Source organism: Aedes albopictus, chromosome 3 (genome assembly GCF_035046485.1).
Source record: "Aedes albopictus strain Foshan chromosome 3, AalbF5, whole genome shotgun sequence".
Lineage (NCBI taxonomy): Eukaryota > Metazoa > Arthropoda > Insecta > Diptera > Culicidae > Aedes > Aedes albopictus.
In genome coordinates this window covers 137,180,140-137,197,154 of record NC_085138.1, presented here as the reverse complement: position 1 = coordinate 137,197,154, position 17,015 = coordinate 137,180,140, and the positions used below count along the sequence as shown (strand labels likewise).

Here is a 17,015-nt window from a genome sequence, read left to right as displayed (position 1 = left end):
CACGAAATTTGACGTTTGAGCGGTGTCGACACCTCTCAAACGTCAAATTTTCTTTGAGAGTAAGCAGGCCAGCATGAATTCGTGCAGTGGACCATATTGAGCATTCATCCATAATACCAGGAGCACTAACTGGCCTTTAAAAGGTTTGGAAATATTGATTTCGTATCTTGTTACAGCACTGAATAGCTGCTGATGGAAAAAGTGCTGAATTTTCGATAAAGAAAACAAACAAGTTCAACCAATACAAAAGTCTATTGATATAAGTAATACAATTGCTTTCAAAAGTTCATTTGTAAGTTCTTGTGTATATCAGACATCTGCAATGGAGCAAGAGATCAAAATAACACTTTTGGCTTCAAAATTGACATTACATGTCATTAGTACGAGAAATTTTTACAGTTCGACTTTAAAATGCCTTACAAATTGCTCCACGCTACTCCCCGCGGGGAGATTCCGTTCAAATGCTTGTTTATGTACGCAGAATCGGTTAGACAAAAATGAAACTGCCAAGAGCTGCCAAAACAATAGCGCCATGATGCCATGTGTATAGTAAAATTGTATGAAAAACATCAATTTTGTTCGGATTTTGGTCGAAGAAACCGACAAAAAATGAAAATGCCTTTAAAATGAAATTGAGCGCTAAATCATGTTCCAATACACTCATACCTATAGGCTAAAACTAGCAGACTACTATGATTTGGCATTTTTTGCCAGGTATTTTCAAATCTGGACCACTGTGTGTGGGTAAAAAATCCGATTTCTTCAGTTTAAAATTTGCACCATGAAGTGGTGGCAGCGGTAGTCGGGATTTGTCCACGCGCAAATGTTAAAAAGACGTTTCAAGAGTGTTCAAGTGGACCGTAAAACGGTCTTAGACCAAAAAAAGCAAGAGCATCTATTCCCGAAGATGTCCACTGGTCGTCCAAGGTTAACATGGATTAAGAAGGCTATCGCTGCCACCAAAAAGAAGATTTGGGCGAATTATGTGCGCTCAATGAGAAAAATGGCACAGAAACGCGAAATCAGCGACTTAACGGCACGGCAGATCAAAATGGAAAATTACGGTGGGCTGTCTTGAATTTGCTCGACCGCAACATCCGTTTTTTCGTTCTCTGACGAACTATCGATCCCGTACCAAATCCCAGAATCAATAGTTATATTAAATTTTGTTTGTGTGTTAATCTCAACACCATTAGGCAGTCAAAATTTTAAAAAAATAAGCTCAAAAATTTCGACATTTGCGCGTGGATAAATCACGAGCTAGGTTGCCACTTAGTCATTATGCTTGTCATTATGCTTGTCATTATGTAAGTGGTAAACTAAGAAAATCAACGCTTTTTATTCACAGCCTACTCTGATATGAGTTATAGCTTAAATGCCTGCAAATAAAACCAATATATTGTATTCACACGTAAAACTGGAACGTTATTTAACGATGGTGCAATCACGCATACGGTACTGGATGGTTGGATGTTCGCTGATCGAGCAAAACCAAACTAAAGAGCACTGTCAATGTCAAAATTAATGCAAAAATCAGTTTGACGTCTGATCTCCTCGCATCGCAGCTCCTATATACAGAAAACGTCCTCGAAAGTTCTCACACTCCAACTTGTACACCCAGACAACCAATTTGTACGTACAATGAAGTTTATGTTCATGTTATACGTACTTTTATGCGGTAAAGTTACATCGCATAAGATGCAGTAAAAGTGCCTTATGCGTACAAAAGTGGAGGCGCTATACGTGCATTGGCGGAAAAATAATAACGCTATATGACTTGAAGCGATATCTTATTCGATGCACGGTATGCACTATTGCGACGTAATATAGCATCTTATGCGACTTAAAAATATTCGATACAAAAAAATCTTGTCACCTAAGTATCGAACTAATAACCTTTGGATTATCGAGCTGCACTTCACACTTAGCACCAAACACTACTTATGAAACACACTGATTAATTGTCATGACATTCTAAATCACCTCAGTGATTGCCCAAGTAACACACTTGTCACCGAAGAGTCACGGCGGCGCAGGTTTTTGTTGCGCAGAAGTCACTGTGACTTACTTCTAGCAAGTAAGTGTTTATTTGTTAGAAGTAAGTCACAGAGACTTCTGCGCAACAAAAACCTGCGCCGCCGTGACTCTTCGGTGACAAGTGTGTTACTTGGGTGTTGGAATGCGCTTGGTTTCCGTGCACTGTACGTGTTCGGCAGGCTACCTGGAGATCAAAATGATGTAGCATGATTTCCCGCACAGTTACCACTACACCTCTCTTGCTAGCACCACCAATGGTTAATTATCAGGTCAACAAAACAAAAATGGTGACTTTGTGACTTGTTTTGTAACCATAATGATGACTTTTCACTATCTGGTAGCTTTTTGGTACTCCAACTGAACCTCTTCCATTGTTATCACATACCACATCGCAATATGGCAACGTTAACGATTCTAGCTTATGCGAGTTTGTATACATATTTGAACGAGTTTATTTTCACTTTTATGCGATTTAGTGTGTACACCAATGCGGGTTAAATTGACATAATTGGAAAAGTACCAAGTGAAGTCGTATAATCATCGCAGTACGCAATAATGCGAATTCAATTGACACTTTGCGAGTTCACTCGAACGCTTTTGCGAATAAGCAAAGTTCATCGCAACACAACATCGGAATATCGTCTACTACGATGTAGTCATACATTATAAAAGTTAATTTGCACTCTTATATGATTTTACCAGATACATCGCAGTAAGTTCAAAAAATAACATCATATGCGATGAAAATTGTCCCTCAGCCGTACATATATGCGATAGTGACTCAAAATAGTGCTTTATACGATGTACAGCATGCATCCTTATGCGATTCCTGGTTGTCTGGGTAGACCATTCAAATTCTATCAACGCAGCTTAAAACAGCGTCGGGATGTGTAACGGAGCCGAAGGAACGTTTGGTTCGACGATGAGTATAGAGATTTTGGAAGAAAGAACACAGCAAGGACAGTCATTCTGCTGCACGGGACTTGCCAGAACGTCGTATGATATAAACAACGTGGAAACAGCAGACCCGCCTCTTCCGAAAGAAAAGCAGCACCTGGAAGAAGCGAAGTGCGAACAACGGGAACTTCTTTGCCGTTTACAAGAAACGCGGGATCTCTACCAGAAGCCGTGTTTTTATTGAGGCATGTCTTATATGATGTATTTTTCAAAAAAAAGGGATCAATCTTTTGAGCACATGCTTAATTTGAAGAGAAAATAACTCCACAAGCTTTCTATTCATTTTCTTTTCAAGTTTTCTTGTATTTTTGATAAATATGATGCATTTGTAGGATTTTCTTAATTTTTTAAGGATATGTCGTATTTTGAAAATGGGGAGACTTGATCCCCCTTTTTAGGGTGTGCAATAAAATATTAATTATTTGACACATTTCATCATTGAATATACCAGAATTCCGAGTAAATAGAAGCAAATAGAATTTTATTTTTCACATGTATAATGTGTGTGTAATCCTCGAGGGATCAAGTCTCCCCATGACACTGTTGTACGATCACGATCAAAACGATCAAATCTGACTATACATGTCAATGGTTGCTACTCCGTGATTGATCTGAGCTGGTACCAATTGCACTGAGATCCAAATGAATAAGGGCTGGGACACTCCACTTATTCTCAAAGTGCAATTCTAGCAGCTCATACATTTTGGATCAATACCGGCGCCGGCCACGTCCTTATAGTCAGTTGGGAAGGGAAAGGAATGTTAGAGTGTGCTTATTGTTGCTACTAAAGACCGAGATCACCTCTGCATCCCCACAGCCAGCACGGACTGGGGTATTTGTTAGACGGAAAGGATGGGAGATCTGGGAGTCACCGTTGTGTCGGTGATACGATCCATGGATAGGGGTTATTTTTATAGTGTTCGTAAGGTGATAGATTGTGTGGTGAATGAGGTGAATAAGGTCAAGCGGCACAGCACGCTTTGGTTGCATAACTTGTGGGCGTTATATACACTGTGCTGTGAGTGGAAATTGGAAGGGAGGGAAACGACTTTTTTTACAATTCGTTTCTGGTTCTAGCGATGGCTATGAACATATGAATATACATGAGTTGTATATGTAGAGAAGAAAGAGAGAGAGTGAGAGGAAGTGGATAGAAAGATACAAAGTAGGATGAAAAGGGACGGGCCAGGGATTGAACCCATGACCTTCTGCATACGAATCAGAAGCGGTAGCCACTAGACCACCAAGCCCGTCTAGTCTCCCCATGACACTGCACAATGGTCCGGGGACCATTGCAATGGTTTTAACCGGTGTCAAGCCATGGGAGTCACATAAGGTTGATTTGCTTTTGAATGCTGACATATTTGAGGCGATAAAGCTTGAATAAAAAAATACAATGATTTTAAATATTGGTATCAAATGCTAAACCTACAAACTAGCAACACGGCCAAGCCAACAACAAAGCGATATGATCGCAGCAAACGGATATCAATTTCGACCAATCAGCGACTGGTCTCCGTTTGACAGCAAATTGGTCTCAAATTGACTGACTATGTGTCGCATCCTATCCTAGGATCAAAGGCCTTTCATAATATATGTCAAACATATAAAACTGGACGGTCCACAATTCAATTTAAAATTTGCATACGATCACCAGATGCATATATCTGATGAATTAAGAAATCGAAAAACTATAGGGAATTTGTTTTATATTTTTGCTCACTTACACAAAGGAACAAAACAAAACAAAAAAGACAACATTGGGTTCATCGCTACTCGAATGTTTAAGATAAGTGATCTTGAAACACGAGTAGATGTTGAACTCGGACATTATGGATGTCATTTTTCGTGAATTTGATGCCTAAAATACGGTCATAGTCAAATCACATTTAAAACGCAAAACAAAAAAACACCCTCTCCAAAATTTGTTAAAATGCAGTTTTTGTCATACTAGATCCGGTGGTGGGAGAAAATTAAAGATTCACTTGCGCCTTTTTCAAATGTTACGCTAGAAAAATTGGCTTAAAAAAGTACAAAAATACTTATATCTTTTGATAGAAACATCGTACAGCTTTGATGTCTTCTGACGAAATGTGTATTTTGGCAATATGTACAATTGCTCTGAGCATAGTAGGCTTGAAAAAATGATAGTTTTTGACATATGACAAAAAAACCGATTTCGGACTTTTTATTTCTTCAATAAGTTATATCTCCTCAGATTAAAGAGAAAGAAAAAACTGCTCTTCGAGAAAGTTGTCGGGGTTTTTACCTTCTTCAACTTTGCAGAACATTTTATTTCGATATCTTTTGAAATAAAAAAGTTAGGTGCTGAAATATGAAGTATTTTAAGATTTGGCGTTTAGGACACTTTTGCATATAACGCGGCTTGGACTCACGAGCAAATGTCTAGAAGACATGAAGACTCTATCTTGGATGGTTTTTGAGTTATTAATTTTTTCCACTTAATGTTGGTCCTCGGACCATTGTGACTGTTGTATATACTAAACTGCATTCATTAAAATATTTATCATGGTGTCAGGCCATTCGGCCGAAGGTCATTAGGCCGAAGGTCATTAGGCCGAAGGTCATTAGGCCGAATGGTCATTAGGCCGAATGGTCATTAGGCCGAATGGTCATCAGGCCGAATGATCATTGGGTCTTCTTCTTGCCGTTACGTCCCCACTGAGACAAAGCCTGCTTCTCAGCTTAGTGTTCTATGAACACTTCCACAGTTATTAACTGAGAGCTTCCTCTGCAAATGACCATTTTGCATGTGTGTATCGTGTGACAGGCACGAAGATACTTTATTGATGCTGAATCTACAGATTTTTTACCCATGAATTTTTCCTTCTTTTAAATATAGGCTGTTCTTTCTAGTATCATTGCTAAAATAGTTTTTGGCGCTGCGCTGAAACTGCTGATATTCAATTCATACATTTTTCCTTCTTTAAAACATAGGCTATTCTTTCTAGTTTCATTGTTAAACTAGTTTTTGTCAAAAATTGTTGGAAAAGGTAAAAACAACGGCTAACTTTCAATTCGGCCTAATGCCCATTCGGCCTAATGACCATTCGGCCTAATGCCCATTCGGCCTAATGACCTTCGGCCTAATGGCCTTCGGCCTAATGACCCAGCATCTACTCGAACTACGCACATCACTCGATCCATCGTCGCCTTGATCAACCGTATCAGTTTATCCGGGAATCCGTATTCGTGCATAATCTGCCATATCTGTTCTCGATCGATTTTATCCTACGCCGATTTGAAATCGATGAACAAGTGATGTGTGGGCACGTTGTATTCGCGGCATTTCTGCAACACCTGGCGGATGGCGAACATCTGGTCCGTTGTAGCGCGTTCACCCATAAATCCAGCCTGATATTGCCCCACGAATTCTCTTGCAATCGGTGATAGTCGGCGGCATAAAATTTGAGAGATAGGCAGCGCTCAGTAGTGTGATCGCGCGGTAGTTCCCGCAATCCAACTTGTCGCCCTTTTTGTAGATGGGACACACGTTACCTTTCATGCATTCCTCCGGTAATACTTCCTCCTCCCAAATCTTGGTAATGACCCAGTGTAGTGCTCTCACCAGTGCTTCTCCACCGTATTTTAGAAGCTCGCTTGGTAGTTGATCTGCCCCAGTGGCTTTGTTGTTTTTCAACCGACCAACCTCCTCCTAAATCTCTTGGAGGTCAGGGGCCGGAAGTCTTTCGTCCTGTCCACATACTCCTAGATCTGTTACCACGCCATTATATTTGAACGAGTTTATTTTCACTTTTATGCGATTTAGTGTGTACACCAATGCGGGTTAAATTGACATAATTGGAAAAGTACCAAGTGAAGTCGTATAATCATCGCAGTACGCAATAATGCGAATTCAATTGACACTTTGCGAGTTCACTCGAACGCTTTTGCGAATAAGCAAAGTTCATCGCAACACAACATCGGAATATCGTCTACTACGATGTAGTCATACATTATAAAAGTTAATTTGCACTCTTATATGATTTTACCAGATACATCGCAGTAAGTTCAAAAAATAACATCATATGCGATGAAAATTGTCCCTCAGCCGTACATATATGCGATAGTGACTCAAAATAGTGCTTTATACGATGTACAGCATGCATCCTTATGCGATTCCTGGTTGTCTGGGTAGACCATTCAAATTCTATCAACGCAGCTTAAAACAGCGTCGGGATGTGTAACGGAGCCGAAGGAACGTTTGGTTCGACGATGAGTATAGAGATTTTGGAAGAAAGAACACAGCAAGGACAGTCATTCTGCTGCACGGGACTTGCCAGAACGTCGTATGATATAAACAACGTGGAAACAGCAGACCCGCCTCTTCCGAAAGAAAAGCAGCACCTGGAAGAAGCGAAGTGCGAACAACGGGAACTTCTTTGCCGTTTACAAGAAACGCGGGATCTCTACCAGAAGCCGTGTTTTTATTGAGGCATGTCTTATATGATGTATTTTTCAAAAAAAAGGGATCAATCTTTTGAGCACATGCTTAATTTGAAGAGAAAATAACTCCACAAGCTTTCTATTCATTTTCTTTTCAAGTTTTCTTGTATTTTTGATAAATATGATGCATTTGTAGGATTTTCTTAATTTTTTAAGGATATGTCGTATTTTGAAAATGGGGAGACTTGATCCCCCTTTTTAGGGTGTGCAATAAAATATTAATTATTTGACACATTTCATCATTGAATATACCAGAATTCCGAGTAAATAGAAGCAAATAGAATTTTATTTTTCACATGTATAATGTGTGTGTAATCCTCGAGGGATCAAGTCTCCCCATGACACTGTTGTACGATCACGATCAAAACGATCAAATCTGACTATACATGTCAATGGTTGCTACTCCGTGATTGATCTGAGCTGGTACCAATTGCACTGAGATCCAAATGAATAAGGGCTGGGACACTCCACTTATTCTCAAAGTGCAATTCTAGCAGCTCATACATTTTGGATCAATACCGGCGCCGGCCACGTCCTTATAGTCAGTTGGGAAGGGAAAGGAATGTTAGAGTGTGCTTATTGTTGCTACTAAAGACCGAGATCACCTCTGCATCCCCACAGCCAGCACGGACTGGGGTATTTGTTAGACGGAAAGGATGGGAGATCTGGGAGTCACCGTTGTGTCGGTGATACGATCCATGGATAGGGGTTATTTTTATAGTGTTCGTAAGGTGATAGATTGTGTGGTGAATGAGGTGAATAAGGTCAAGCGGCACAGCACGCTTTGGTTGCATAACTTGTGGGCGTTATATACACTGTGCTGTGAGTGGAAATTGGAAGGGAGGGAAACGACTTTTTTTACAATTCGTTTCTGGTTCTAGCGATGGCTATGAACATATGAATATACATGAGTTGTATATGTAGAGAAGAAAGAGAGAGAGTGAGAGGAAGTGGATAGAAAGATACAAAGTAGGATGAAAAGGGACGGGCCAGGGATTGAACCCATGACCTTCTGCATACGAATCAGAAGCGGTAGCCACTAGACCACCAAGCCCGTCTAGTCTCCCCATGACACTGCACAATGGTCCGGGGACCATTGCAATGGTTTTAACCGGTGTCAAGCCATGGGAGTCACATAAGGTTGATTTGCTTTTGAATGCTGACATATTTGAGGCGATAAAGCTTGAATAAAAAAATACAATGATTTTAAATATTGGTATCAAATGCTAAACCTACAAACTAGCAACACGGCCAAGCCAACAACAAAGCGATATGATCGCAGCAAACGGATATCAATTTCGACCAATCAGCGACTGGTCTCCGTTTGACAGCAAATTGGTCTCAAATTGACTGACTATGTGTCGCATCCTATCCTAGGATCAAAGGCCTTTCATAATATATGTCAAACATATAAAACTGGACGGTCCACAATTCAATTTAAAATTTGCATACGATCACCAGATGCATATATCTGATGAATTAAGAAATCGAAAAACTATAGGGAATTTGTTTTATATTTTTGCTCACTTACACAAAGGAACAAAACAAAACAAAAAAGACAACATTGGGTTCATCGCTACTCGAATGTTTAAGATAAGTGATCTTGAAACACGAGTAGATGTTGAACTCGGACATTATGGATGTCATTTTTCGTGAATTTGATGCCTAAAATACGGTCATAGTCAAATCACATTTAAAACGCAAAACAAAAAAACACCCTCTCCAAAATTTGTTAAAATGCAGTTTTTGTCATACTAGATCCGGTGGTGGGAGAAAATTAAAGATTCACTTGCGCCTTTTTCAAATGTTACGCTAGAAAAATTGGCTTAAAAAAGTACAAAAATACTTATATCTTTTGATAGAAACATCGTACAGCTTTGATGTCTTCTGACGAAATGTGTATTTTGGCAATATGTACAATTGCTCTGAGCATAGTAGGCTTGAAAAAATGATAGTTTTTGACATATGACAAAAAAACCGATTTCGGACTTTTTATTTCTTCAATAAGTTATATCTCCTCAGATTAAAGAGAAAGAAAAAACTGCTCTTCGAGAAAGTTGTCGGGGTTTTTACCTTCTTCAACTTTGCAGAACATTTTATTTCGATATCTTTTGAAATAAAAAAGTTAGGTGCTGAAATATGAAGTATTTTAAGATTTGGCGTTTAGGACACTTTTGCATATAACGCGGCTTGGACTCACGAGCAAATGTCTAGAAGACATGAAGACTCTATCTTGGATGGTTTTTGAGTTATTAATTTTTTCCACTTAATGTTGGTCCTCGGACCATTGTGCACTGTTGTATATACTAAACTGCATTCATTAAAATATTTATCATGGTGTCAGGCCATTCGGCCGAAGGTCATTAGGCCGAAGGTCATTAGGCCGAAGGTCATTAGGCCGAATGGTCATTAGGCCGAATGGTCATTAGGCCGAATGGTCATCAGGCCGAATGATCATTGGGTCTTCTTCTTGCCGTTACGTCCCCACTGAGACAAAGCCTGCTTCTCAGCTTAGTGTTCTATGAACACTTCCACAGTTATTAACTGAGAGCTTCCTCTGCAAATGACCATTTTGCATGTGTGTATCGTGTGACAGGCACGAAGATACTTTATTGATGCTGAATCTACAGATTTTTTACCCATGAATTTTTCCTTCTTTTAAATATAGGCTGTTCTTTCTAGTATCATTGCTAAAATAGTTTTTGGCGCTGCGCTGAAACTGCTGATATTCAATTCATACATTTTTCCTTCTTTAAAACATAGGCTATTCTTTCTAGTTTCATTGTTAAACTAGTTTTTGTCAAAAATTGTTGGAAAAGGTAAAAACAACGGCTAACTTTCAATTCGGCCTAATGCCCATTCGGCCTAATGACCATTCGGCCTAATGCCCATTCGGCCTAATGACCTTCGGCCTAATGACCCAGCATCTACTCGAACTACGCACATCACTCGATCCATCGTCGCCTTGATCAACCGTATCAGTTTATCCGGGAATCCGTATTCGTGCATAATCTGCCATATCTGTTCTCGATCGATTTTATCCTACGCCGATTTGAAATCGATGAACAAGTGATGTGTGGGCACGTTGTATTCGCGGCATTTCTGCAACACCTGGCGGATGGCGAACATCTGGTCCGTTGTAGCGCGTTCACCCATAAATCCAGCCTGATATTGCCCCACGAATTCTCTTGCAATCGGTGATAGTCGGCGGCATAAAATTTGAGAGATAGGCAGCGCTCAGTAGTGTGATCGCGCGGTAGTTCCCGCAATCCAACTTGTCGCCCTTTTTGTAGATGGGACACACGTTACCTTTCATGCATTCCTCCGGTAATACTTCCTCCTCCCAAATCTTGGTAATGACCCAGTGTAGTGCTCTCACCAGTGCTTCTCCACCGTATTTTAGAAGCTCGCTTGGTAGTTGATCTGCCCCAGTGGCTTTGTTGTTTTTCAACCGACCAACCTCCTCCTAAATCTCTTGGAGGTCAGGGGCCGGAAGTCTTTCGTCCTGTCCACATACTCCTAGATCTGTTACCACGCCACCTTCGGTACTTGCAACGTCGCCATTGAGGTGCTCATCGTGATGCTGCCGCCACCTCTCGACCACCTCACGCTCGCTCGTGAGAATATTCCCGTGATTATCTCGGCACATGTCGGCTTGTGGCACAAAGCCGCTGCGCGAGCGGTTCAGCTTCTCGTAGAACTTTCGTGTGTCCTTAGCGCAGTATAGCTCTTCCATCGCTTCGCGATCTCGTTCTTCCTGCTGGCGCTTCTTCATCCGGAAGACTGAGTTCTGCCCGTTTCGTGCCTGTCTGTAACGTACCTCGTTCGCTCTCGTACGGTGTTGCAGCATTCTCGCCCATGCTGCATTCTTCTCGTTTTTCAACTGTTCACATTCGCCGTCGTACCAGTCGTTTCTGTGATTCGGAGTCGCGAAACCTAGTGCCTAATGCTGTAGCCGAGGTGGATCGGATGTCCCTCCAGCCATCTTCAAGTGTAGCTGCGCCAAGCTGCTCTTCCGTTGGTAGGGCCACTGCTAACTGCTGCGCGTAGTCTTGAGCCACTTCTACGTTACGCAGCTGCTCGATGTTGAGTCGCGGCTTTCGACTTCGACGCGTGGTGATAACTGTCGATAGTTTTGAGCGCATGCATACAGCTACTAAGTTGTGATCCGAATCTATATTCGCACTGCGGTATGTGCGGACATTGGTTATATCCGAGAGAATTTACCGTCGATTAGAACGGGGTCGATTTGGTTTTCTGTTTGATGGTCGGGTGATCTCCAGGTGGCTTTGTGTAGATATCTTTGCGGGGGAAGAAGGTGCTTCGGATTACCATACCACGGGAGGCTGCGCGGGAGGAGTTTACGCATCGCGGGCCGTTATCATTCGATACGGCGTGCAGGCTCTTTCGCCCGATTACCGGTCTGTACATTTCCTCCCTTCCTATCTGCGCGTTCATGTCGCCGACAACGATTTTCACGTCACGCGGCGCGCAACCATCGTATGTTAGCTCTAGCTGCGCGTAGAACGCTTCTTTCTCGTCATCAGGTCTCCCTTCGTGTGGGCAGTGGACGTTAATGATGCTGTAGTTTAAGAAACGGCCCTTAACTCTTAACATGCACATCCTTGCGTTGATCGGCTGCCACCCGATCACACGTTGTCGCATCTTGCCCAACACTATAAATCCTGTTCCCAGTTCATTTGTGGTGCCACAGCTTTGGTAGAAGGTAGATGCTCGATGCCCGCTTCTCCACACTTTCTGTCCAGTCCTACAAAGTTCCTGCAACGCCACGATGTCGAAGTTGCGGGGATGTAGTTCGTCGTAAATTATCCTGTCACATCCTGCGAAACCTAGTGACTTGCAATTCCATGTTCCAAGTTTCCAATCGTAGTCCTTATTTCGTCGCGTGGGTCTTTGCCGATTGTATCGAGTCGTATTTTCTCCTATGTTATTCGCAATGGGGATTTTCACGGGTGGCTTATTGGGGCTACGTCAACACTCCTGTCTCGCCGGAGGGCCATCGTGCCAGTTCTGTTTAACGTCCCAACCAACACTGGAACGTCCACGCTGATGGGGCTACCGCCTTGGATATAGCTGGACGTGGTGCAGCGTTTCTTACTCAGCCGCTGGATGCCAGAACAGGCGCTGTTTGAGCCGCACCTCCTTGGTGAACAGACACTCGGGTCGTACCTCCTCAATCTAGCTGAAGTCAGAAGGACAACAGTGCCCAGGCTGCACTACCAGCTAAGCACACAACTCTTAGCTGGCGGTCTTTGTCATCGTTTGACCCGTGGAAACATGAGTTAGGAACTTGTGAGGACCGGAGCTATGTTAGACGCTCTCCTTATCTACTCACCGTTTTGCAGCCCAGTGCTGCTGATAAAACAAAACAAAAAGCCGTTCGTTGGATCGCTAATCGGTAAAAAATCAGTAACGCTTTCCACAAGCATCCAATCGTTTTTCGGTCTTTGAAGGAAAGTTTCATAAATGATTTTCCTACAAGAAGCGTTGATCGATGTGAATTAAGGAGACAAAGGGCGACCTCTGGGATTTTTTGTTTGAAAGTGTAACTTTTTCCATAGTGAATCCTATACAAACTTTAAACCGCTCACGCTAAATTATGGTTTCACCGATTGCGATGAAATTTTGTACAGCTCATATGAGACCTAAATGGGATCTTAAAAGTCAACTGGAGCGACGATTTATTTTTTCCATACAAGCGTGTCCCATACTAATGATGATACGCCCTACAGACAAATATACAGACCACGTTTATTAGAAGCAGGTCATTCACGCGTGTTCAGTTCACGGTTACTGCGTGCCGATCAAGGTCTGCTTAGGCCCGCTTTAAATGCAAGAACTGGTTTTCAAGCCCCATACCTTCAGATTTGCCCAGTCGAAGCCTCCAAACTTGCGTAAATTTCAACTTACCCGTTGGTTTTGGTAGGCCGTGACCGCGGTAAACGATGTCTCCGGAAACACAAACGTCCGGTATGTCAACATGTCCTTCTCAGTTTTGATTGGGCCCCGATGATGGTGGTGGTTGTTGTTGTTGTTTGTGCTGTTCGTCCGGGAAAAGTGGCAGACATGGAGGCGCGGCTGATACCGATGCATTGAGTTGAGAATGATCTGTTGTAAGGGGAAAGAAACAGAGAAAAGAGACCATCCGGGAAGCCGGAGGGTGCGAACAAAATGAAGGTGATAAGTGCGCTGCTAATTGGTTTGTTTATACTGGTTTGATGAAATATCAAACATCAAGCTAGAGAGAGACGTACAGCCTGACGGAGCCATGTATTATAGTATATATTTAACGTTGAACTTACGTGTCCGTTATCGTCCAATTGATTGTTGGTCAGTTTCAACTTGTCGAAGGAGATTGTTTGCTTCATCCATGTGGCTCCGGTCGCCGGTGAGTCTTGATGGACGCTTATTCGGGGAGGCGAAATGGGATCTGCTTTTCCAGCCACCACCCAGCTGGAGCTGTGAAAAGAATAGTTGGTTGATAGAGTTGGGGGCTGCTGGGAAAACAGTAGAGAGTATGAAAAGCCTCCTATATCTTAGTTTGAATGGACTACCCACTTTGCGCGCAGCCACAGTTGATCAGCAGGAGTAAATCAATTTAATTTTGTATGGCGAAATGCATCTAAACTTGAATTACTTCACAGTTCGAAAAAAACCTGTAAAATTATGATGGATCGAATGTAACAAAAGGACCCCGTCATATATGATGGAAATTTTTGTGCGATCTTAAAATTACATTGCAGATATTTGTTAGAAAATATAAAGTAAAATTGAGCTCCGAGCAAGAATTGAACTCAGATCCTTGGGGTGTGAGTAGCACGCCCGAGCTCTCACGGCTATCTCAGCTTGTTGAAGAGTAGACAGCCAAAGTTAAACTGCTTTTACCATTATGCACGCATTCCCGACATGCTCCTGCTGCTGCAGAGAGTGCTGAGAGAGACAACGCCGTAGCTGCGAGCAGCCGTTCGTTTAGCTGATGACGGAGAGTGGCTCACATGATTTATAGCAGATGCATGTAAATTTAAAGCGAATATGCTTTAAAATCTGTAAACAAGCCGTCTGACCAGCAGCGGGCTGCTCGGCTGACGTTAACTGTTGGTGATTTACATTTTTCTGCCGCAAATTTCAGTTGATCTTCAACTTACGTGCTGTTTAACTTTCATATATTTTTGCTGTGTTGAAATACAAAGCTTTTCCCGAAAAAATATTTGGTAGGCTTAATAGTGGTCACCATTGTGTACAACCACTACCAAGTATTTTTTCGAATAATGTGTTCCACTTTGAAGAATTTGCCTTTAGATGGTATTCGCCATACAATATTTTTGCGATTTACTTTTAGCGATTTTTCGCGCATAGAAGCTAGCGCCACATTGGTCGATGCGGAGAGTAGGAAAACAGCCGATGTAGTTAGTTCATTGGCGTAAAATATGGTGTCGTCAATATTTATATAGGTACACAGTTCAGATTATTGTTCTATATGGATCATCACCGTTGTTGATTATGTTGCGGGTTTGTTCATCGGCTTTTTTCGGTGAAAATGATTAAAATTCAGCATTTCCCGAACGTTTCGACCTACTACTGTTTTCGGTCATCCTCAGCGGTTCATGCTATGGGGCAGAACTATAACCAACCATTGCCCATTTGCCCATTAAGTAAACAAATGGGCAATGGTTGGTTATAGTTCTGCCCCATAGCATGAACCGCTGAGGATGACCGAAAACAGTAGTAGGTCGAAACGTTCGGGAAATGCTGAATTTTAATCATTTTCACCGAAAAAAGCCGATGAACAAACCCGCAACAGTTCAAATTACCACCTATCATTTGATTTAAATTAATTACAAGAAGTCTGTTGTTATATGTCTGTTTTTATGTCGTTTTGAAGTCGTATTCTCATCAAAAAGAGAAAGTTGCCTACATAAAATTAGAAGAGATCTAGTCAAAACAGGAAATAAAAAGATACTCTAATTCTACTGAGCCTACGCTATGTGCTCCGCATTTGATCTGTGTTTGCCGTTCGTTTGCGTATTCTACAAAGACGATTATTCTAATGTGTTCGATTTAACACACTCCTATGATACGTTATCACAAATATCTGTCCGACTAGTCGAGCAACCGTCGCGCCTCTTTTCAATCGATATGTTTCATTCGGTTCAAGTTATGTAAACAGTTAAGCGACACATCTGTGTCTATCAATGTGTTCAAAAACTGGAAAAACTTACGTGTGGAAAGCATATCGATATCGCTTATCGTCCAACGGTACGAAGTCCATTATCATCAGATACTCAGCGGTTAGCTCTAGTCCGACCACCTTTACCTGAAAGGTGGGAAACATTCGCCGGCCGGCCTTGGTCACAATCATCTCGGTGCCTTGCTCGTGGAATTTGTCCCACAGATGCTTCCCCTCGAGCATCACCATGACGGCGGCCAGCGATGGGTGATAAGGTTTGTCCGTGCTATCGGTGCTATTTGATTTTTTGCCACCGTTACTGCTTGACAGCGTTTTGCCAGCAACCGCGATGGTGTTGCTACTGCTGCTGCTGTTGGTGGTGTTGCAGTTGGGACTAGTGCGGCCATCGCCTCTACTGTTGCTGGCACTTCCATCGTCGTTGCCTCCCCCGCTAATACTGGCGGTTGGCTTAGTTGCGGGGTGGTTGTCGGCATCGTTGATGAAGTTCTTATTGCTATTTAACGTATTATTATTGTTGATATTGCTATTACTGCTAGCTAGATTACTAACACTATGAAGGCTATCACTATCACAATTGATGCTGAGCTGCTCGACCTGCTCCAGAGGGTTGTATTGGGCTTTGTTGGCGTTTTGTAAGCACGCTGAAATCAGAAGAAAAGTAAAATCAGTTCAGTTAGTAAATATTTATTTTAATATCTTGTTACGAAATAAAAAGATAAATAACTCTGTGAAACATTTTTTAGGTCATGAAAAATATACTCAATTTCGACCTCTGTTTGTGAAAGTACCTGCAAAAACTTGCAAAACAATTTTGATATTTCTTTAGTTAATGCCATTTTTACGATTTCTCGACACCCCTACCCTTGTAAGATTTTTTGTATGAAATCCAAAATATTATAGTATGACGCGGAAGATTTCCCAAACTCCCCTTCCCCCATAAACCCTTACGTAATTTATGGGTGACCCCTTAATTGATGAACTTCAGTTTAAATATATACCGCATTTAGTTCACCACTGGACTGCGAACTGCGACTTCTATAGTGCGAAAACGTAAATAAAAGTGCGCGATTGCATCAAATCAGGTTGATGTCTTCGGCGCACTAATTCTTCAATCTATGGTGAACAAGTGCTCTGAAGACACCGAGTTGATTTGATGCAATCGCGCACTTTTATTAGCGTTTTCGCACTCGTGAAAACTAGTGCGATAGTCCAGTGGTGAACTAAATGCGCTATACATAGTTCAGTTTATATTCAGTTTATATCTCCAATATCAAAATGCGGTTTCTCCTTAGTTATATTCAAACTTTTTGTATTATTAATCTGAAACTGGAATCAATCGAATATT

At 41.7% G+C, this 17,015-nt stretch overlaps 1 protein-coding gene across 2 annotated transcripts in view; it reads right to left on the bottom strand.

Moving 5' to 3' along the window:
* Positions 1 to 17,015, bottom strand: part of LOC109408443 (T-box transcription factor TBX1-A) — a 102,610-nt gene that overhangs the window by 31,074 nt on the left and 54,521 nt on the right. For both annotated transcript variants that reach the window (XM_029879314.2, XM_062842922.1), the window contains 3 exons: positions 15,702 to 16,311; positions 13,785 to 13,941; positions 13,393 to 13,590 (listed from right to left, as the gene is read on the bottom strand). In XM_029879314.2, coding sequence (XP_029735174.2) covers positions 13,393 to 13,590; positions 13,785 to 13,941; positions 15,702 to 16,311 — 965 coding nt within the window. The remainder of the gene's footprint in view (positions 1 to 13,392; positions 13,591 to 13,784; positions 13,942 to 15,701; positions 16,312 to 17,015) is intronic.